This window comes from Sphaeramia orbicularis, chromosome 12 (genome assembly GCF_902148855.1).
Source record: "Sphaeramia orbicularis chromosome 12, fSphaOr1.1, whole genome shotgun sequence".
In the NCBI taxonomy this organism is placed as follows: Eukaryota; Metazoa; Chordata; class Actinopteri; order Kurtiformes; family Apogonidae; genus Sphaeramia; species Sphaeramia orbicularis.
Window position 1 is genome coordinate 44,076,896 of NC_043968.1, and position 24,423 is coordinate 44,101,318.

General features: G+C 38.5%; 1 protein-coding gene across 1 annotated transcript in view; it reads right to left on the reverse strand.

Moving 5' to 3' along the window:
• Positions 1-24,423, reverse strand: part of cacna1c (calcium channel, voltage-dependent, L type, alpha 1C subunit) — a 228,548-nt gene that overhangs the window by 67,014 nt on the left and 137,111 nt on the right. Inside the window, exons 5-9 of the mRNA XM_030151107.1 lie at positions 16,928-17,067; positions 12,909-13,048; positions 12,329-12,481; positions 10,048-10,247; positions 8,081-8,184 (exon numbers count right to left, since the gene is read on the reverse strand). Of these exons, the coding sequence (XP_030006967.1) occupies positions 8,081-8,184; positions 10,048-10,247; positions 12,329-12,481; positions 12,909-13,048; positions 16,928-17,067 (737 nt within the window). The remainder of the gene's footprint in view (positions 1-8,080; positions 8,185-10,047; positions 10,248-12,328; positions 12,482-12,908; positions 13,049-16,927; positions 17,068-24,423) is intronic.

Genomic DNA, 24,423 nt, shown 5'->3' on the forward strand with positions numbered 1-24,423 from the left:
CTGGATGTGGATTATGACACCCCAACTGACAGACAGTGAATAAATGTGGAAATTTCAATTTACTTTTATGCAAAACGTATAGAGAACAGTACATTTTTTATTTGGTCCCAAAGTGTGCAACAGCTCACAACACACTAGCTGGGTTTCCATTAAAGTTTTCTGCAAAATAAAAGTGATATTTCTACAATTTCGACAAAGTGCTACTTGTAGGTGTTTCTGTTGAAGAGTGTTTGGCTTCTGATGCGTGATTCTGGTAAAGTCCCGTCTCGCGACATGCCATTATTCTTGTAAAATACTGTATAGTTCTTACAAGACATTCGTTTAAAGAAGATGGACACACTGAGTTTCATGCGAAACCACCATGGTGTTGGCACTGTAGTATCAGTTGCATCTACTGCTATTGCAGTGACTGTCTTAAACAAAAGAAGAAGGGAACATAAAATCATCCCAAGGCCAAGTCCTTATTTATGGCAGCAGCCACACAGAATGGATTTCTGTGAGAGAATTGTGCATCTGGAATTCACCAACAAGTTGTGCATCCAGAATTTCCAAATGACCCAGGCAACGTTTAACGAACTGTGTGATGTTATTGAACCTCTCGTGGCACCAGACTTGGCAGGCAGTTCCAACACAAAAGTGAGTGGATATTGCCCTGTACAAACTCGAACTTGTTCTGAGTACCTTGTTATAGGTGAGACGTTTGGCGTGAGCAAAACCACCATGCACAGATGTGTGAAAATGCACAAAATGTGTTTCCATTACACTTTTGCACTATACTTCTATATTGAAACATCTCATAAACCATCTCATGAGAAGATAAAAACTTTCTTGTGATCTTTGACAGTTGTGGCAACATTTCTGTGTTTCCATTATCAGTTTTCTGTTGCACAATTTACATGTTGCGCATTTCTGAATGTAACAGAAACCCAGCTACTGCTGCTTCTCTCACATCTTTGTTCTGTCCCAAGGCAGTGGGCCCCAGGTGCTCTCAGGCCTGCTGGGAAGTGCAGTATTTGCAATGTACTCGGGGTTTGCCCCGAATCTCCCTTTACTCGCAATGCATTTGGTAAGAGCCCAGAGGGAGGGACAGAGAGGGCACCCTCACCATCTGTACCACCTCAGCTTGGTCTTGTCAAATTGGAGGAGAGGTGGCTTTGCCTCGAGGTCGCTCCGCATTACTGAGCTCATCTCATGGCTCGTCTGCCATAGCATTCTTTTGTTCACCGGTTATAGGTCAGACTGAAGATACACTGGCAAAGAGAGCTTCACTGTGCACATCAACTCTTTCTAATGGACTGATATGTTTTCACTCTTTATGTAGATAAATATTTAGATTTAGTCCTACTTTATTTCTTGAAACAAAGGGGACAAAAACAAAGGGGATATAAAGTTAGTAAAATTAACATTATGAAATGTGAAATATTGAAATATTATATGATGAAACCTGGTGAAATTACTTCCAGGTGTCAGGATACAAGAAAGAATTAAGGAGCGTTTGATTAAACAGTGCACTTGGGGAAGGTCAAAGTCAGGTTAGAGAGAAGGTGATGTTTGTACAAAGAGAATTCATTAGATGATTGCTAACAGGAGCTGAGTGGTTTGGGAACATTTGTAGTTTAAAGTGTGCAAAGGTGCACTGACAAAAAACCTCAGCAAGTGTCTTCTTGTACTGAATGAGGAGATAAGTAGAGTCAACCCGAACAGATGTGTAATCAACATATAGATATCAAATAAACATGAAGATTATTGTGTACAATATGGTGTTTTACTTTTCCTTGGAGAAAAGGACCAGGTTCCATAATATAACTCTTATAGATTGCCCTGTACAAATTCCCATTGATTTTCACAGCCAGTCTATTGGTTGGAACACAATTAGTGTGTGTGTCTGTGTGTGCGTTATGTGAGACCAAGAGAAATGATCGAACCTTAAATCACACCAACACACTGTAGAGATACTTACACAATACAGATCAATGAGCATTAGGACAAAGTGCCATTGTCTCGTCTGTCAGAACATTAGCAGGAGACCCAATCCTTTTGATCGGTAGTGGTGTGTATCAATGTGTGTTTACATAGTGTGTGAGTCTATTTTCCAATTCTCATTTTCTATTTCTTTCTGTCTGATCATCTCTGAATCCTTTCTTTTCACTTTTTGAGCTCTCTCTGTTCTTTCCCTTTTAGGACAGCTTGTCTCCCTATTCTGTCTATTTACATACAACGTCAAATCTAGACAAACACAGTCACACCTGATGTTTCTGTCTCTTTGTCGCCCTCCTTCTTCCTGTTTAGCCATTAGTTATTATGCCAATCTGAGACCCACACACACTCCATGGAGGAGGCAGTTGGTAAAAGGTCAGGCTGTGTAGTGTGTTGACAGCATCATTAGTCAGCAGTCAGACAAAGAGTCAGACAGCCAAACCCCCCAAGCTGTTTGGACCAGATAGACCTATTATTTTTCACAAAATGCTACTGTCACATCACTGTGGCTATCCAGAGTCAGATTAGGGTCAGTCAGTCAGGGGTGACACACTTGACTCTTCAAACCTGTTCACTTTATAGATTCATTATGCTCTCGTAACATTCAGAAAAGTGCAGTAATGCTGTGTGATGATACTAGTGGTTACTGACATGGAACATGACAAGTTGATGTGTAACATGTAAAGTCGAAGTGAAGTTTTAAAACTTTGTTCTATCAGCTGATCAACAGACGAATTAAACTGTGCCAGAAGGTGCATTATACATGGTTGTAAGAGACAGAGTAGAAATAGAAGGCATCAATGGCTATAACGATTTTTGCATGGATGAGAAAATGAACAATTTTATCTGCTCATTAATCAACATTGCCTGTTGCTGGGATATTGAGGGAGATGTCAGGGAAACAGCTGATTAGTCACATGAGTTATAGTCCGTGGGCCTGGAGGGGTTTACCATGCACCCCCCCAGAACCCTTCATGAGTGGTATAGTTTTGTTCGATGGATCATAACAATTAGAAATCACAATGTTTATATTTGATATCGTGGGATGGACTTGCATTACAGCACCTTTTTCAAAATGGCTGACACGAAATTGGGTAAAATCTATTTTCTTCATATCTCCGCCCCCTGAGTACATACAGACATAAATTAGACATCAGTTCCCATGTTTCTGAGGTTAAGGCATTCACTGAAGGCCATATTAAGCACTGAAATCCAATATTTCATCCTTTCTGAACAAATTCAAGATGAAGTACATAGCAGTAATGTAATAAAACACATGTACTAATGATCACTTAATTCTAACCCCTAACCATGTGAAAAAAAAAAAACATTTAAAATAAAATGGAGATAGATAAATACATTTAAGGAAACTAAACAACTTTTTGCTTATAAAAAAAAAAAATCAAACCAAAAACTGGTTTATCTTGTAATTCTGATTTCAGTGTAAGCAGAACACATTCTACAGTTTGTTATTTCTAATTCTCTACATGTAATAAAATTTTAAAGCTATTTTATGGCAGAGGACTTCATGATACACAGGTGAATTCCTGCACTTATTATGAGCCTCATTTTTTTGTTATGAATATTTAACATAAGCATATATTAAATCTCACCATTTCCTATTTTTCATTGGACTGTTGTCACAGATATCAAATAGTGAGTCCTGCGTCAGCTCCCTCTACTCTACGAAGTCATAGTTTGGTTTTAGATATTAATGAATATGTAACACTTTTTTTTTTCTTTCAAATCAGATTCAGTGAATATCTCTTCGCAGCCCCCTAGCTGTCCATCCTATGTGAGCACTGAAAAAATATCTAATATTTGTACAGCGGTGTTTGTTTCCTTACACAGAGCCCTTGTTTTCTAACTTGGGACTGATGCAAAGTGGCACAGAACAATGTAGATCACACTATTCCAGACTGAATACCCCACCTGTTAAAGATCAGCTGGAATCCAGTCAGCTAGGACCACTGAAGGAGTGTGTTTGTCTGCTTTAATTTCAAATACCAGTAATGTTTCTAAGGATTTTTCCCTTTTTAAGTAAAAGCACTGGGGAAGGTAATACTAGTCTGACTGTAGTTTGCAGTTTTACATGCACAGGTCTTTACACCTCTGAAGGTCCTGTTGGATGTTGAAGATACACAGGAGTTCTTTAAAGAACTGTCTTACATTGACAACACTGAATAAATCTAAGGCTTGGTCAAAACAGATAAAGCAAATTAAAGTCTAAAATGAGTAAATCCAGACTGAAAGTTATAATCTCAGCTCAATGACTGCAGATTTATTGATGTAAACTGAAATAAAGTGTTTTATTTTCCAGTTCAACAGTGACTGACAGCATCGCTCTGAGCAGACCATTGCCTTTCTTATGAAGTGGGTCAACATGTTACCTGATCTGAATCCAGTCTGGCATGTGGGGCATCTTGAAACACAAGGTGGGAGAATTACAAGTGTCCAATATGAGGCAGGAGTCATGACAGAAGAGAAAAAGAACATCCCAACAAAGACCTGTGAAACTATTTAGAACTGAGAATGTAATAGGATCAAAAAACAGAAAAATTTATAAAGAATATTGATGTTACAATGGAGCAGATTCAAGTCACTGAAGCACAAATGAAATAAAAATCACTGAACATCTTCTTCTTAATTAACTTTATGGAGGGCCTGTAATACAGACACTCAGTGCCAAAGTTATTCACACCCTTGTGAGCTACTGTAATATGTGATTTTGAGTCAGAAATTCACAGTTGTTGAACTTTCAGACAATCATTTCAATATGATATGTTTTGTGACGTTGCTAGCACGTAGATTAATTTTGTTAAATTGGAAACAAAAACGCCCCTAGCCCATTCAGCCTTATTACAAGATATAATGAAACATTTGCAGCTAGAAAAATGAGATTATTACTGAAAGGGAAGCTGGAAATACTTAATTAGACATGGCAACCATTCATAGACTTCGTTAGTACTGCAACTATATGACTACTGAGCTTGACCTAATAATAATGGGATATCCTCTTGTTAATGTTCACTGTACTGTTTGTGTTCTTGTTTTCTCTTCTCTCTCTTTGTATACATACTGCATATTTTGTCCTTGATATATGCATGCTTTATGAAGAAAAACCCTAATGAAGAGAACTGTTTTTTTTTTTTTTTAAATTTAAATCAAATGAAATCAACTCAATTTAAATAATATAGCGTAACATCATAACAAAAGTTATCTCATGACACTTTAACAAAAAGTTAAAGTAAGGTTTAATATGTTTAAACTTGGCTCAGAAATGGTTAAGTTATATATTTCTGGAAATAAGAAGTAGATAATTTTCTGAAATTAAAGGGTTTGTAACAGAAAAGCGTCATATTTATTTGGAAGCCATCTTGAATTTTGTTCAGAAAGGATGAAATATTAGATTTCAGTGCTCAATATGGCCTTCAGTGAATGCTTTAACCGAAAAAACATGAGAACTGATACCTAATTCATGTCTGTATGTACTCAGGGAGCTTAGATATGAAGAAAGTTGATTTTCCCCGATTTCACGTCAGCCATTTTGAAATAGCAGCTGTAAAGCAAGTCCATCCCACAATATCAAGTGTTAATATCGTAATTTATAATTGTTATGATCCATTGAACAAAATGATACCACTCATGAAGGGTTCTGGGGGGGGTGCACGGTAACCCCTCCGAGCCCATGGACTGTTGGATGTTTGTCACATGAGAAAAAAGGCAAACACCACCTCAGACAAGCACAAAAACTTGAGGGAAAAAAAAATGCCGCCTAGGGTGTCTCTATAAGTAATAAATGATTTTTATTTATTTATAAAATTTCTATTTATTTATAACATTGAAAGCAAAGAGAAATGACCATGTTTCCATAGAAGGATTCCAGTTAAACCAAATAGGGTGTCATATTAACAACAATGTCATATTCATATAAGTCCTTTCATTGGTATAATATTAGAAGACTTTCAGAATCACTGATTTCCAAATGGAAATAGAAGGAGGGTCATCGCTAACTTATTTTACAATAATAATCTCCTCATTAACATTAAAAGCCTTTTAGTGATTCCATGCTATGTCAAAGAGCCAGCAACATTTCCAAGCAAACATGATAATGGCTTTGCTAACACGCGTTGCTTTGCTAATGTTTATACATACTGACTTCCAGAATATTTGATTTATGTTGGATTCCCACAAACAATGAAGCCTTTTGGTTACTTCAAAGGCTTTAATTTTAGATTAGTTTAATTTTTGAGTGCTTCACATTTGTCTCTGGCTGTTGTCCTCTCTGGCATTTGTCAAATGGGCATAAAAACATGTTAATGAAAACATGACTAATAACCAAAAATGTACAAACATTGTCAATGTAATTAGAGGTATCTTTTACAATAAAAAAACAGCCATGATCAGTAAAAGAGGGCACAGGTGTTAACTTAGTAATATGTTAATGTTAACTTATTAGGAAAAGCAATTTTATATTAGTTCCCAAAAAGGTACTTCAGAAGTCTGATGGACTTCCTAGGAGTTCCTCCACAAGCCTATTCTAATGAATGGAAATCATTACATTGCCTTAGGTCCATAGAGTTTGCACTACTTTCATTACTTTCTACTTTCTACTCAAATATCATCTTATCAACATCAACCCATAAAAACATTGAAATCAGAAGTAGAAAGACCCCCTGAGTCCCCAGAGTAAAGTTGAAGCACAAAGCCCTCTAAGAACCTCAGCATGAAAAAGGAAAAAGAGAAAGAAGTTAGTTATAAGCGACCTTTGACCCTGACCTTACCCGCTCAACACCCCCAGAACCAAGTTTAGCACAAAGAAGGATCCGATGATGATTAAGGTGACAAAATACACCCAAGGCCACCTGTACCCTACTGCATCATTCACCTATAGGTTGAGATGGAGGAATGGAGTGAAGGTCAAGGGGAGGAAGGGTGAAAGGAGAGAAGAAGGAAGGTAAAGATGGAGGGAACAGGAAAGAAGAAAGCAAAGAGGAGAAAGAGGAAAGGGGGGATAAAGTGAAAGGAGGACAGCATAGAACATTAGGAGAAGGGTGAGAGAAGAAAGGATGGAGGGTAGGGGGTTAGATTCTTCGTGAATGTTCCCAACAGATGGACCTGTTTGCTTCTGCAGGACCCCTGCTGGGATTATGGAGCATTCACAGTGTTTATCAGAATCACAAAGCGGCGCGCCACATGGCAATGGCTCTGGTCAGCTGTGTTTGATGTTGAACCAAAGGATGTTTAGAAATATATTGGCTAATTTAGGAGACTGATTTTAATTTCGCCAAATCTACATGGGAATGACATATGGTTATGATTGACACACAATGAAAAACAACAAATCATCATCATGTGACAAAGACCAATAACTGTATTTGCATTTACTCAAACTGGGATGAATTACTGCGGGGAGAAGGGATGACAGTTAGGCATTTTAACAGACTGTACAGCAAGACTCCAGTGGCTTGGACATAATTACTGCCCCCATGCTCACCTTATATATAAAACACTGTTACATGCACACTTCTGTCCCATAATTTCCATCTGTAATGCCATGTTTCCTCTAGACGCCACTCTGTCCTCAAGAAACATTTTGGCTGTCGTGTTTTCCCTGTTGTGCAAGTGTGTTTTTAGCATTCCACCTCCACGGCTGACCTGAGGGGTGAATTATTTATACCCCAGTGTGTCCCTACAGGCCGCGTGGTGCTTGTACTAAAGCAGCGTGACTTGGCAGAGCAGGGTATAACGGCACCCAACTCGCCTGCTGGAGCAACATTTATTGAAACAAAACACAACACACTTGAATGACAGCACATGTTGATATACAAATATACTCTGAGTGAATCAGGATAATCTGCTCATGGATACTGACTATTTTTGAACCTACAAAACAAACAAACAAAGCAGATAGATATGTGTGTGCTCAAAAGAACAGGAGACTTGACTGCTGGGTCTAAATAAATACAAATGTCAAATATAAATTGGTCTTTGGAGTCTTGCTGCATAGCCTGTTCATCACATATAACACTCTACATTCAGTCATATTACAAACAGTACACATATAGACATGTACACACATGACAGCAAGAAGACCTCTTACCCGCTCAACACCCCCAGAACCAGATTGAGAACGAAAAAGGAGCCGAAGATGACGAGAGAGACAAAATAGACCCATGGCAGCTCATAGCCCATAGCATCCTGCATCTGAGAGAGAGAACAGATAGACGAAAGTGGGGAAGAGGACAAGAAGTGGAATGAGCAAAGAGAAAGTTCGCAGGATGAAGGAGAAAAGGCCGACGTCAGAGGTTAAAGAAAGAGTACAATGGTGAAGGTCAATTGTCAGAGAAATCAGAGAATGAAGTGAAAGACAGGAGGACAGAAGTAGAGGACATAAAGTGTTACAAATGGAAAAGTCAGAGGAAAAGAAACAAGAAAAGACATGCACCGCGCATGTTGAAAAAAAAGCTGTTGAAAGACCTGACAGAAAGTAGTGGCATCATTGTGTGACTGTTAGTGTTTACATGTCCTTTTGTCAGCCATCATACAGACAAAGCCATGAATCTGAAGTTTCCTGATGGATTTAGGAAATAAGAGTAGGCTATGTGTTGAGTATGACGTACAAGGTAATGTTTGAACAGTGGAAAACACAGATTTGAACAGTGATAGAAAATATAATAATTAATCTGTGAACTTATTCTACTCATAATGTTGTTAAAGGAAAGGAATTAGAAGATTGGTTTCAGTTTGTCAAACAAAAACTTGTCATTTCCACACAGTGCTGATGTTTTTGCAACGGAGGCAGCAGATTCTGGGTGTCATTAATTTATATTTCCAAAAATGGTAGACAATGAAAACTATTGAAATGCAAAGCCCACATCTAATGAACCATGCAAGCCAAATGTTTCAAAGGGTCTGTGTTGTCTAAATGTTTTCCCATAATCATTTGTACTTATAACTCCAGATAAATAGATCCCATTCATTATGAAAAGAGCTGGCTGCACTGGCTCTCTCATAATAAGTAAACAGTGGGATTTACTGATGTGATTCTGTGTGTGCTTGTGTGGATGAAAACAGTGTGTGTGGACAAGAGGGTCCAGCAGGCAGATATGTAGCAGAAGGGGTGTAGAGCTAGTAAGCTGTTTCATGTGGACACATGTACAGTAGACACACATTCACACCTACACACCTGCATTCAAGATTCCACACAACTGAACTGAGATATGTGCATCTCAAAAAAATAGAACATCATACAAAAGTTCAACATGTTTCAAGCAATTTTGATTAGAATTAGAATTTTTGGAATTAGGACCAATAGGTCAGAAAACAGAAAAACAGTGCAATGCAGTATAAATATCATAAATTCCTCAGTCGGGTTACAATCATGAGGAAGACTGCTGACATGACAGTTGTCCAGAAGGTCACTGCTGAAAGAGCTGGCTATTCACAGAGTGACACTTTTTATGTTTTTATGAGCTTTATAAGCCATAATCATCAAAATTAAAACAAAAAGGCTTGAAATTTTTACTAATTTTACTATTTGTGTAATGTATAAAATCTTTAAAATATGAAAGTTTCACTGTTTCAATTAACTTGTGAAAAACAAAACTTTTTCCACGATATTCAGTTTTTTTGCAATACGTCTGTATATTCAAAACCTTTCAAGACCTTTAAAGAATTTCAGCTCCGGTCTGAGTGTAAGCTTTTGAATTTTAATTTCACTGTGTTACTCAGTTCTTAAAGAAATTCAGCTGAATACACTAAACCTCAAAAGAATAACTGACTTAAAATACAGTGTATTACATCTGCACTGATTTAGTCTAAAATATGACCTGACACACAATCAAACATCTGTGTGTGTCCTGTCTCTGAACAACTTGTGCATGTACATCGACTTTTATTTAACTCTTATTATTTTTATTGAACTACTTGGATTATCACATTTTCAGTATCATTAAAAAACCACTTATATAGCACTGTCATTATGCATATAAATAGACATATATAAACACAACATTGTTGTCACTCACACCAGCATACACTCAGACACTGTTATGGTGTACGGCTCACCCAGTACAGCACGTCCGTCCAGCCTTCCATAGTTATGCACTGAAACACTGTCAACATGGCAAAGGCAAAGTTGTCAAAGTTGGTGATTCCATCGTTGGGTCCTTCCCATCCCACTTTGCACTCTGTTCCGTTGTGTGTACAGTGTCGACCATATGCTCCATCAGGTGCACACGGTGCCGGCTTTTCTTCTGCATTAGTGCCTGGGATGGAGGAAAAACAGAAACTGTTGTCAAAATCTTTTCAAAACATTCAAAATGTGTTAAAACTGGAGGAGTGGTTGGTTTTGGATAATATTTCCCTACTGTTAATTTAAAGGTGCAACATGTAACTTGTGAAGAAACGTATATCTATTAATGACATTTTATTTTCTAATGTGTGAACTGACCATAAGAGCACTTTCCATGACTTTCTCAGTTGGCTGCATCCATCATATATAACGGTTTATATAGTGTAGACTTGGAACAAATTTTCTTTCAAAATCAAGGCACTGTTTAGAGTTTTATCTAAGTGTCTTAGTGCTTCTCTTCCCACAGTCTACAAAATTATGTACCAATAGCTTAGAAATAGAGCAGTCTAAAATCAACAAATGAACACTGTCTCCAACACAAACTGTATATACTGTACCTTTAAATGTGAATGTTTTCTATGGGAATCAGAAATAGATTCATTCAACCTATCCTTCATTGTGCTTTTCAGAAGTCTCCTATGTACTTTTCCCATCATTTATGACATTTTTATCTAAACATGTCGGAGAGACCATTTATTTTACAGCTTTCAAGAAATGAAAATAAGTTGAGGTCAATATGAGACCAAACCCTCAATACCTGTCCAGAATCCAAAGGTGAAGTGAAGCTATAGTTTCTGCTGAGGGTACAGTAAGTGTCAGGTTTCCACAACTTATAAAACATTTCACTGAATCAAAAGATTTATGTAGTTTCTGTAATGAGAGGGGATAAGGACACTAGGAAAAAAAAGGAAAAAAAAAAATCAATGTGAAACGTGCTATACTAATTATACAAAACAAGCTCTCCTGGGTGATGTATAGGATGACTGAGAGCATTTCACCAGCACTTTCACAGTCTAAAGCTAATGCCTCTCATGGGACCCATAACATTGCCATAACAACACTCAAGTCCATTTATACCTGGGGCCTTTGCTGAAAATTGTTTCAATCATTTATGGTGGCTGCTGTTCCAATTATTGCTCAAATCGTTCATACTACGAAACATAAATGATGGTTTAAATAATTAATGGAGGTGATCATTTAAACTGTTTAAGGTATGAGCTCTATTTTCTCTCTGTCTTGTTGGCTAGTGGGTGATGTCTTAACTGCTGTCAAAGATTTATGTAGACACCATTCAGACTTTATTCTTGCGAAACATCACAGTGGTAAAGTGACAGTACACTTACTGTACTGTGTGGTCCGCTCTGGTGTAGTATATTACACATATCAATTCTTAAATACTGTGATGCCCACATAGGCTACACGAGACTTTTGAGTGGTTTTGCATCATCAAATACAAGTGTAGAATTTCTACCATAGTCTTTTATTTAATATACCCAGTTGTAGCACTGATGAGGCTTTACAGTTGAATAAACCTGATGACTATGTGACAACTACAGCTGTACATAAACACAATCCTCGTTGTGATAATAGGCACAAGCATTTACAAAATATCCCAACAAGAAGCATGTTTCCAGTTTTACTCAATGTTCATATTGTTTTAACAACGGCATTTAAAACACTGACTCTAGCATGAACCTCTAGCATAAAATCTGTTTTATTTATGGGTAGCAAAAATTAGAGCCTGTGAATGCTGTTAAATATGTTCATTTGGTCTAATTTTTAAGGTATACATTGTGATTTATCAAATGTATATGTCTTCAAAGTGGCTGGTTTACCATTTCAATGACAATAAAAATGGTCAGGAAGATCCATTTATCAGTATTTGTATGTCTTTCACATTAAACTCTATTGTTAAATGAGTCTCAATGCTTTGTCTTTTTTACAGATTTGGCAAAAACAAAAGACGTTGTAAAACACTGTTATAGATCACTGTGTATCAGAGAAATTGAATCACATGTGAGTGAATATATGCTCAGTTAAACCTGCATCCACACACAGTTGAATACATGCTTCAAAGCTGATCTTCAAATATAGTCCAAGCATTCAAGTGCAGTAAGTGAGTGTATGTGTTTGATCATCCATGTCTATATTTGTGCCTGTGCATCAGTGAACAATACTCTCTCTGTACTCATGTGTGTGTCCATGGGTGTATACCTGCATGGCTGTTAACACAGGTCTTGTGCATCTTGCCCATGAAGAGCTCTAGGCCGATGATGGCATAGATAATGATGACGAAGAGGACCAGTAGGGCGATATGGAGCAGAGGAACCATGGCTTTGATTATGGAGTTCAACACTACCTGTAAACCTGTAGCACACAGAAAGATGCTACTGAGAACATAAACACATGAAGGCTCTGCATCAAACAAACACACATACTCGGGTACACACACTTCTGGCCTGTTGGATTATTGATTTCTGTAGTCACTATCACAGGCAGGTTGACAGACAACTCATCTACTGTTCATACTGTCTGAGTATGTGACAACAGGACAAGAGAGCTCTGCTTGGATGTGTGCTTGTGTGTCATTGTGCATGTGTGTGTGTATGTGTGTGTGTGTGTGTGTGTGTGTGTGTGTGTGTGTGTGTGTGTGTATGTGAGGTATCAAGCACCGATATCAGCTCCAATCTGTGGTTCATTTCTCCCCCACCTCACCCAATCACTATTCCCACCTGATCCCCAAAGCAATATTTCTTTTCTCTCTCTCTTGCTTTCTTCTTCACACAGTACTTACTGGGTACTCCAGAGACCAGTCTGAGGGGTCTGAGTACTCTGAATGCTCTCAGAGCCTTGACATCGAAGCCCGCTGCCTTTCCCCCAATAGGAGTGGCCCCGTCCCCCTTAGTGGCCTGCTCCAAGATCGCACTGAATAACCTGCAAGAAAGAAAGTAAAACCTTCATCATCATCACTCAAGTCATAATGGCCTTTTCAGTTTCCACTTGTCATTACTAGACTCAAACATGTAGATAATCTTTATCATAATTTATAAAACAATGTAAGTGTTGTAAATGTAGACATCAACCTAGCTTGTAACCAAACTTTTAGAGAGAAGACATCTGTGGTTATTCACAATCAAATGTGTTTCTTGGAGAGAAGTCAATAGTAGAAAATAAAACAGCTTAATTAGTTAGCTCTCCAACACAACAATAGAAAATGTTTCATCTGTTCTCTCTGTCTTTCACAGATAAGAAAATGTGCGACACTCAGCTTTAATGATTTGACAGTCAGCTCAACAGAACACTGTGCATGTCTGGAGTGAAGGGAGGTGTCCAAAAATGTGTTTATAATTGTGTGTGTGTCGCACTGAATATAGCACATTATTGCACAAGCTTCAATGTCTTTCTGCTATAATCTATGTCGTCTTGAACAAAACTGATCCAAATTAAAATGTAATCTTTACCAAGAGAGCAAAGATGGAGGGATTTTTAAGCAGGTCATGAACAAAAAAAAAAAATGGTGCCATGTACATACTGTTTAGATGTTGTCAAGACCCTAATACTTCAGGCAGCAATGTGCATTTAGCTATATAAAATACTCAGAGCGAATGACAAAATAGATATCAGTGAACGCATCGTCTTCAATAAAGGCTAATACACTGCAGCCTTTTGTTAGCCATCATCCTCTATAACATTATTTACAGACATTTCTTTGAGTGTGAGTTTACTTCCAGCTGAGCTTATCACTCTCTCCCTCCCCTCTCTGTCTCCCTGAGATCCTTTAGAAATCACCATACAATACCATTTTCCAGCTAGCACGACTCAAAGGCCAGTCAGCGGCGCGTTAGTCATGGAGAATTATCAATTAGCACAGATGAAATGGCCACTTGAAAAGACCTCTCCAAACATATCGCCCTTCCTCTCTCTCCCTTTCACTCTTTCACTCAACCTCTCTATTTCACACTACCTCCCTCTCAATTTGATTCACTCTCTCTCCCTCCATCTCTCACAGTAGAAAGCACGCCTTTGAAACAGAGTATGAAAAGCACGTCAAGGATCCACAGTTTTGCACCACCAGCATGTTTTGCTGTGGTTGGGTGTTAAATGATAATTAGAGCCTTTGAGTGTAGCACCACATCACGTATTTGTGTACATCCACAGCTAAAAATAGTACAAGCTGTGTATGTTCATGAGGATACCAGAGGTTGTATCATTTCATAGTAACAAATGAATCATTCACTTATTTATATGTCTATTTACTTATCTATTGATTCAGTAATTACCGAGCCAAAACAAGGTGAATATACTCAATACGCATTTTTACACTCATAGCTGACATTATTTACAGCTTCCCCTCAGTCATGTCCTGAATAAAAAGTATAAGATAGTTGTTCCAAAAGAAGTCAAACAACATACTAAAAATACGTTCAAATGTTCTTTACATTTTCTCCTTCACTATCCTTTAAAAATCAGGGTCTCTAAATACACAAATATTATTAATTTCTCAAGTTTACTTGCTGGGCACTAGATGTTTCCTGTCCATTTTCAGTCTCTGAGTACTGGTGGCTTCAATGTTTCCACATCACATATAAAAGTTAAAGACTAAATCATGGCTGGTTCCAAATATTTTTTGCAAAGTCACATATCTTGCTGATAGGCCTAGCCCTTAATTTAAGATTTTTATTGTTAGCACACAGAGAAATATTTTCCCTTCAGCTGCAGAAGGTGAGAAAACCATCAAAATGTCAAACTCTGCACAGACATCATTCTGCACAATCAAACATTAAAATGAAAGAACACTGAAATTTTTTTTAAGTGAAGTGGCTAATTAAGAAACAAACCTGCGGCACCATTATTAGTTAAACAAAGCAGATAAATGTGTGGTTGAAAATGAGAGACATTAAGGAAACTGTGATGAAGCAGATGATGTAAAAATATTCGACTCACCAGAAAAAAAGGACAGAATGATGAAGAACTACTGTATATGGTGGGGAAGTGCACACAAATGCACACAGCCTGCTTGTTCACTCAGTCTTCACTAATAAACTCTTAGGTATGTGTCAGCATGGACTTCGTGTGTATGGTGTGCATATGCATGCAAGTGTGTGCATGTGTGTGAGTGTGCCTCTGAGGCTGCTCAGCACCAGGTACAAGCTCTTTCACCCATATGGTGAACATTCCAGAGGGAGCGAACTCTGTCACTTCTCATCTATACACACATCCCCAGACACACACACATACACAAAAGCTCTGGCAGGCTGGCAGTGAGGCATACACAGGCGACAGGCACTCATTCATGCACATGGACAGCAATGTCACAGCTGAACACTTCTCGGATTTGTGTGTCCTCTTCTTTTGTGTGAACTGGAGAGAGAGTGTGTGCAGTTGTGCTCCATAACGTAACTGATGGATTTTATTTCCTTGTTTATGTCTATCTCTATCTGTTTATCTCAAAGGTAGATAGGTCATTCAGGCTCAATCTCCCAAAATCAACCCCCTGAAGAGTCCTTGAATGTCCTGCCAGAAGCACAACTGTACTTCTCTATCTAACCCTTTAACCTTTTGCAGGGGTGACATGAGTGACCACAGTTCCGTCACAGTACCTCAGTGTTATGCCACTGCTTAGTATATTATGCTGCAGCACAATAAAAGTCATAATTCAACTACAGACAGCAGAGACAGAGTGAAGGAGGCAGACAGAGAGGGTGGATAACAGCATTGGAGTGGTAAAGGTTGTGTTTATGCCAGGGGCACTGACACCATGATGCCAGCCGTCGGGGTGTGTGTGTGCGTGTGTGTGTGTGTGTGTGTGCATGCATGTGTGTGTATCCTTAGGGTGAAGCCAACCATGTTCAGTTAGTGGTGGCTAATGTGAGTGAACACTTGAGTGGCGATGAGCAAGATTCACTCTGTGTGAATGTGTGTGTGGGATGGGCTGTTTTCGGACTCTCTCTTCCTCCCTCTTTCATAGACACACACACATACACACACACACACACACACACACACACACACAACACACACGGTCAATTAGACCATTTTTATGGCATTAATGTAACTGTCAAGTCCACTGGCTATTGTGCCATTACCCCAACACTGCACTGTACACACAACACAGCTGGCAGGCACACATGCATGCTCACTCACACAAACACACACATGCACTCAGGCACAGAGGGTTTAGCAGATGGGCTATGATGCTGAGTTGCAGATAAAGAAAAACAGAGCAAAGCTTTGCTATCAGCATCTAACAAGCTAATCAGTTTAGGCTTCACCAATACACTGCAGGCTAAAGTTCACTGCAGCTTTAAATCTGATTCTCTAAAGCATTATGGCAGTTGTTTGAAAAGTTATGTGTTAATATCAATAATTACAGGTATGTCTTACAGTAAGTGCATGTAATACTACATTTATTTGCAGAAGAGTTACCTCTATCTTGAAATCTGTATTGAGAGCCAGCAGGCTGGATTATTCATATCTGCCGGCTATGGCATAAAACATTGAGAGGCTGCTCTTGTTACATCAGGTTAAGATCTTTTTCATTTTTCTTGTGAAATTATATAAACCCATGATGGAAGATCAGTAGCACAAAACCAAATGTGGTCACATTATCTTTTAAAACAAAGCTAATCACAAAAAACAGCTTCAAAGAAAAGCTTTTCGAGCACCTCTGGCATTAGTAAGAGGCCATTGAATGTCTTGGCTTTAGTTTATTTCCCTTCCAGTAAGTTACAACTGATTCACTCATGTTTAAGTCTGAGCCAGTTTTAACAAGTGAACTACATGTCCCATTATTTGTATTACATGACCACTTACCCTACGACTACAATGATGAAGTCAAGAAGATTCCAGCCGTTTCTCAGGTAGGCGTTTGGGTGAAAGAGCAGGCCGTAGGCTATCACCTTCAGGAACGCTTCCACCGTGAAGATGATGAGGAACAGGTACTCCACACGCTCCTGGACACACAAAAAAGACAAGTCAGTTTATTAAGTTGGGCACCACCATTGCAGGAAAGTAAACAAAAAAAAAAAAAAAAAGTGACATACAAATAATGACACAGGGGCAAGAAAGCAGAAGAAATGGAGGATTTATAAAGGGCTCCAGTGGTTAAATTATCACCAATAAACCTCAGATTAAACAAGCAGATGATACCATTTACAAAGACATTTACAGGGCAAACAAATACTTGACATCCCTTCACATTTACTAAATAAACCTTGCAGTTGGTATCATTGATTTTCAATGGGATTCTTAGACAGACTACAGAGGATTCACATCCATTCACATATTGACATTACTTATTTATGTCCACATCAGCACTTGAGACCTTTTATGTGACTCAGGGGTACTATCAGACTTCACTGCTTGCGCCTCTACTCCTGCATGAGCTGAAACAAGATGTTCTGTTGCAGCTTATGTGGCGTCGAGTGTGTGTGCATGTGTGTTTGATTATTTATGTGAGAACATGTATTTGTGTAACATGTAACGGTGTACACAATCAAAGCACTCTGATTATTTAATCAATGTGTCTGTCTTCCTGTCCTTAGAGGCTTCTGTCCAAAGAGAGGAATGCATGCCTGTAAATACAGATGCAAACACACCGCTCTTGTACAACCAAGTTCCTTAGAGATTGTTGTTACAGCGATGACCCCTGCCTAAGGAAGTCCTGGGAAATGTCCTTAAATGGCCTTGGGAGAGAGACGTATTACATAACTTTCTGACCATCATCATTTCAAAACAATTATTCTTCCATATAATCATCTGTCAAATCCTTTTTCTGATTTGTCAACTCTATAAATCTAATGTGCAGAGTAGAGCATGGTGCGATGCTATTAAGCTATGACGACAGAGCGAAATATTTTCTCTCTTTCTGTGGTTGATTTTTTTATTATCAAATCTATATTTAGCTGCATCCATCAATCCATCCATCCACCTCAGTTCCTCAGTCTGCTCTTTTTCCTACGAGTTTCCCATGAACACACACTCATAGAGGGTCAGGGGTTTGGGACAGAAGGCCAGCCAGGTCTCTCCAGGCTCCCAGCCCTGTCCTTGGGAGGAGTCAGCTGAACCTGGAGTTGAAGGGATGGTGTTTCTGTATCTGTCTGGGCTTACCAAAATAGATTCTGGGTTTGTGTGTGTGTTGATAGAGTTTCAAAGGGTACCACAAAGTGATGGTATCGCAGCATACACAATTAAGTCAGTGGGCTCAATAAGAGTCATAGTGGCCTTTGTTAATTATGTCTGGTGTTTTTTAACTGTTGGTATCAGACCATGTTAGTGTTAAAATCCATGTTAGTGTTGGATAAGCTTGTGTATACATGGGCTGTGTTAAGATTTGCTGTTAAGGCTGATGTGAGTCTAAAGCAGGCCCAGCTAAATAAACAATTTTCTCAGCATGGAGAAAGACTGTGTCATAGTACTATTAGATCAGCTACACACACAGACACACACATTATGGGCCTTGGGAATCACTCATCCATGTAGCCACAGTGTTAACACTGTGTTGGTTTGGTTCTGTCCAATTTGTAAATGTTGAGAACTTTGTTTTCTCCATTTTTTAAGGTTAGGAAGGTGTTTATTTGGGTTCAACTCACAACAAGCCCTGCATCACAATTGACTCATGAATCACTGCTGACATAAGATTACAACAGATATAGATAAAAGAATCATACTTTTGGTCCTAATGATGAGATTATCATACAAACTGTGCATTTGAACTGTTTTTCCCACACTTATAAATGTTCAAGAAGCTTGACAATGGAGGGGATGGCCTGAATTATAATACAGTGGATTTACACACTTTGAAAGATAGACAACTTGAAAGCCAAGTTGATTTTTAAGCCAGGGAGTCTGCACCTGAATGGACAGCCCAGAAAGCTGTCTAAAATTTGTTTTGTTTCCCATCTCTATCTCTCTAACCTCCTCTCATTTAGATTCTAGTCAATCTAGTGTGCTTTATTGGCACAAACGTATCCAGCTTAGTGATAAAGATCAGGATTTTCACATTCAGCACCCAGCTTCTTTCCTTGTCTCTATGTGTGTCACACAGTTTCACAGGCACAAGAATTGATTATATTTATATTCATCCTTCCTACTGCAGACCTCAACCACACAGTGAGTATTTGTAGTCTGTGAGGAAGTAATTCATCTCATATGTGCAATTGTGCATACACACACACACACACACACACACACAAAAACACACACATACATAGACTCCCTCTCAAATACACAAAAGCTCTCCATCACTCTTACACATGCACAAAAAAGACATAGCCTACTTGCACAGCCTATGTATCTGCTAGTGACAGGCAGACAGTGTGGCGCTCTGAAGAATAAAACAGAAAACATCTGGTAGGAACAGCTCAGCCTGACAGACACACACACACTTCACTGCCTCCTTTTCTTCCGTTCATACAGCTCCATAAAGGGCAAAATCCATAAGGGGCCAAACTAATCTGGTTAGTGACTCGAAAGAAATGAGAGGGAAAAGATGAGAGACTAACAGAGAAGAGGAGGATGGATGAGAGCAAGGCGGACAGACAGACTAAAGAGACAGAGGCAGAGAGAGAGGAGGGAAGACAGAATGACAGAAAGGTGAGTATGTGGGAGCAATAATTCAGTTAACTGTGATAGGTCAACCAAGCCGCCTATCCATCAACTGGGCCAATCAGATTATCGTATCGACATTCTAGCATGCAGGGGACAATGTTTCCATTCGCTCTGACCTTCTGTGTATGTGTGTGCCTTGAGACAGGATTAGCCATTAAGCTGGTTTTTGAAAAAATAAAGCCCACAGACACATCATGCTCTAGTGTGTATGTATGTGTGCTTATTCCATGCATTCATTCATTCCATGCATTAGGCAAGGAAAAGAGAGCAACCCTTACATGCATTTTCCTACCCTGCTTATGGCCAGAACACACACAATAGATTTCAGAAAAGCTAACACAAGTGTAGTGAGTGCTTCTTTACTGTCACTCAACACCACTGTTCCCACAGTAAAGACCTAAAGCTACCCCACTGAAACTGCAGTAAAAGTTAAGGAGATGAGCAAACTTTAACTATGCATCTTATTATGAGACTTAGGTGGAAGTTTTATGGAAGAAATGTGAACAATTTTTACTAATACAACTAAGAAAAATCTGATTTATAAAGTAATCAGTACATATATTACATGATTTTACACAATATTAAATCATATTATGATTTTAATATATTTTGTACATTTTTAATTCTGACTATAATTAATTAGTGAATATTACAACCTGGCTGAACATTTGACTACATGTGTTTCTTCTAACTTTAAACTTCAAACTCAAATACCGCAGCAAAAATAATTTCATAAACCCCAGGTATGAATGAGTGATCCTTTAAAAGACTTGTCGTGAATGTAAATCATTTAACACCTCCATCAGTCTCGCCTTCTCATCTCAGAGCTACCAGGGATTAATCTGTTACTCAACAAAACTAAAGATACAAAAAGAAAAGATGTGTCTGACCCATGCACCAATCAGTAAAGTCACATTAACTTTGACCTCTATCTCTCACATTTTTTTTTTCATATTCTGTCTCTTTGTCTAACTTTCTCTGTCTCATTTCACTTCTGTCTTCACCTCCTCTTTCCTCCTCCCTTCATCTTTCTTCTTTCTCTCCTTCTTTGTGGATGCCAACCAGAAGTTACCATAGAGACCAAGATGGGTTCTCATGTTACCATGGAAACTGAGGGCTGCAGCACAGCAGCGGCAGTAGCAGACTTTTTCTTGTGTGCGTGTCTCTCTCTCTTTTTCACACAGACAGACACACATACATGACACAGATCAGTATTGTACAATGAATATCCACAGTATCAAGACTTTCTATTGTCCGTCTGTGCGTGCAAACACACGTGCATAACATGGCGTGTACACTTGTACTCTAATGTGTGTGTGTGTAAGTACACATGACTGTTCCAGTGATCCATGTTATATACTTCTAGCACTTAACCATGTCCCACCAGTTGATGGTGTTCAACTTGTATAACAGGCCTACAGTCTACTGATGCAGTTGTTGCCTTTTATAACAACATGCAGCAGTGTTGTGTGCATGCTGGATTGTTTCATATGTAAAGTGAGACACACACAGTAACCTCTTCTAATAGGTGAATCACACAATATGAGTGGCTATATAATAGAATTTATTTATTTGTTATACATTTTCTTGCAGCATGGTCTCTTGGGGGGATGTGGTTCAGCAATTAAAAATGTGTTTGCGCTGTATCTAGTGGTATAATGTCAACAATACGGAGATCAATGAAAGCTTTAAATGAAAGCTGACAGTGTTCAAGAGGGCAGCTCTGATCTGTAAATCCACTCCAGCAACAAACATCAGCAATTTGGTCATTGTCTGACTACTTATGACAACCTGCTTGTTAAATGACTAGTTTACCTCAACTAACAGACGTAAAGAGTGGGAATTTCCTCCTGAAAAACTGTCTCATCATTTGCATACACTCAGCTTCATCAGTCAGATTATATAGTTACTGACAAGGCAAGGTAATTGATCCAATTCTAAACACTTACCAGTAAAGGTATACTGCTCTTTTTAAAACCTTTTTAAATCAAAGTAATAGCTACAATCTGTGTGACTACGCATAATATTTGTATCAATTATCAAAAGTTATCTCATGACACTTTACATTTAGAGCTTCTCTAAACCAGACTGTTAAGCCAATTCACAGACAAACACTCAGTGACAGTGGTGAGAAAAAATGTCCTTTTAACAGGCAGAAACCTGGAGCAGACCCTGGTTCTTAGAGGATGGTTGTCTGCCTTGGGGTTAAAGAGAGAGAGTTAAAGGACGTGTGTATGTATATAAATAGATGAGAGATAGACAAAAACACTATACTATGGTCATGATCATAACCATAAACAGCTGAAAGGCATTTTCAAATACATTACATGCTTTCATGCATTCACATGTGTCTCTTACAGTGAAACAGCTGTTGAGTTTTAGTCAATTGGACATTTTACTATAGACTAAGAAAAATTGCTGTTTGAAATGCAATAAAACAGACACAGCCTTATTAAATCCCCTTATTATCTCTCCTGCTTATCATGTTTTCCTCTAGCTTTCTGCATAATAAAGTTTAAATATCAAAGTTTACTGAAAGAGTAAAACTCCTGTTTCCAGGCAACAGGCACTGAAGATGCTAGAAGATAAGAGCAGGACAAAAAAAAAAGAAAGAAAACAAAGAGATGGTGTGCACATGAGAAAGGGCCGTGACATGTCAATCTGCTGGGCTGTCATCTGTGGCTGATCATCACCTATAAGTTCTGCTGTCACATTCTAACAGTGTTACAAACTTTGTCACATGCCATTTCTTTCTTTCCTTATCAGCCTCTCTTCCTTTCATAGACGTGCACAGGAAGTGGCAGGTTACAGCCTCCCTGTTAACAAACATTGCTGCTGAAATATCTTTGAGTAAAAAGTAAGTGGTGTTATCCCAGTAACCCTTGAGGCTATCCCAGTATGTACTGAGGTCAGCAATCCCACACATGCCTTAATCCATTTTTAGAAAGTTTAACAAAGTTAGAGTCAAGCTGACCTTGATGTCTTTGGACCGGGGAGTAAAAAGATATAGTGCAGGTAAAACAAACATTCAAAATTGTCTGCAAATACAGACTGGGGGTGTATGAAGCTGAAGACAATATTTAGAGAAGGATGGCAGAAATCGAGAGAGCAAGGGACTGAAATAGAGAGCAAAAAAGATATAGACAGATGAAAAGGAGAGAGGGAGAAACAGAGTAATTGGTCTAAAAATAAATGAACACAGGAGCATAAATCATCTTGTATAGACAGCCACCGAGTGTGTTTGGGAGTGTGTGCATAAATGTGTGAATGTGTGTGTGTGTGTATGCGAGTCGGTGTCTGAGGGAAAGTTAAGGAGTACCCTTGAGAGAAGAGAGGGAGCGAATGAAGGCAGGAGATGGTGGGAAGAAAAAGAGAGCAAGATGTTGTGTATGAGAAGGAAAATAAAAAAGCCAAGGTTAAAGGGTGGAGAAATACTGCATGTTGCCTGTGATTTTACTCATCTCTCCATTGCAGCAAACACCACCCTCCTTCCCTCTCCCTCTCATGTGTAAAATGCTTCTTCTTCTTCAGTTCTAGAGTCCGATACGTGTGTATGTGCTGACTTATCACGACTCGACTTCTCTTGTCTCCTGCCTCACCACACCGCACAGGGAGACAGATGCTGCACGACCACCCAGCCCTCCACCCACCATCATAGTCATGCATTTATACATACATATATGCACACACACGCTGTAGTGGCTAATCTGTCATGTTAACCCATAAAGACCCAAACATCCACCATCTAACAAAACCATCTACTGATGTAAATGTTTAATACCTGTTGATCCACTAATTCTATCAATACATGTAAATAATTGGTGTAAAATACAGTTTGTCATGTTTCATGGTCATCAGATATGACCGATTTGGACATTGTGGACATCTGTGGAAACGCTGAACATTGATTCACCAGTAAAACCCATGTAATTTGATAAATGACAGTGGATGGAGACACTTGTTTTTATGATCAGTTATTGACATCTTTGGTGAAGAAGTCACTTTTTCTCCAGTTTTCTCTGTTTCTGATATAATAACTCATCTTTAATCTGGGCTTTTATGAACATAATCAGTGAACTAAATATACGTAGGTATAAAAAATAATTCATTTTCACAAAAAAAAAGAAAATACAGAGGATAAAATTAGAATAACTGGTGATAAATATCTTAAGAAAGGTCAAATAGAGAGAAAAAATGATTTAGGAACTGCCATAAAAGTAGCCCTGGGTCATTATGGGTTAATACAGCTGTGGGGCTTTGGGTAATAAATCTACTTGTGTCTCATATCTATATGGCCAAAAATCTTTGAATCAGTCACCAGTTATTGCGATAAAATATAAAACCATTGAAAAGACCTGATGGTTTTTCATTAACCAGCCCAACAATATAATAGTTCAGAATTTTAAGCAGACGATTGAAAATAATTACAATAATTTTAAACACAATTGCAATCAATAAAACTGTCCATCTTATACTTTATTTTGCTTACATTGTCATTAGGGATGCACTGATCCAATACCAGTATCGGGCATCGGCTCCGATACTCAGTGTGTGTACTCGTATTCATACTTGTAAAAGTAATCTGATACAAATGCACCAATACCACTTATGGCAGCGTGACATTCACAGTTCAGTGCAGCAGGTATGCGGCAGTGGAATAATGTGTGGGGACTGTGAAGAGTGTAGAGATTTTTCAAAAT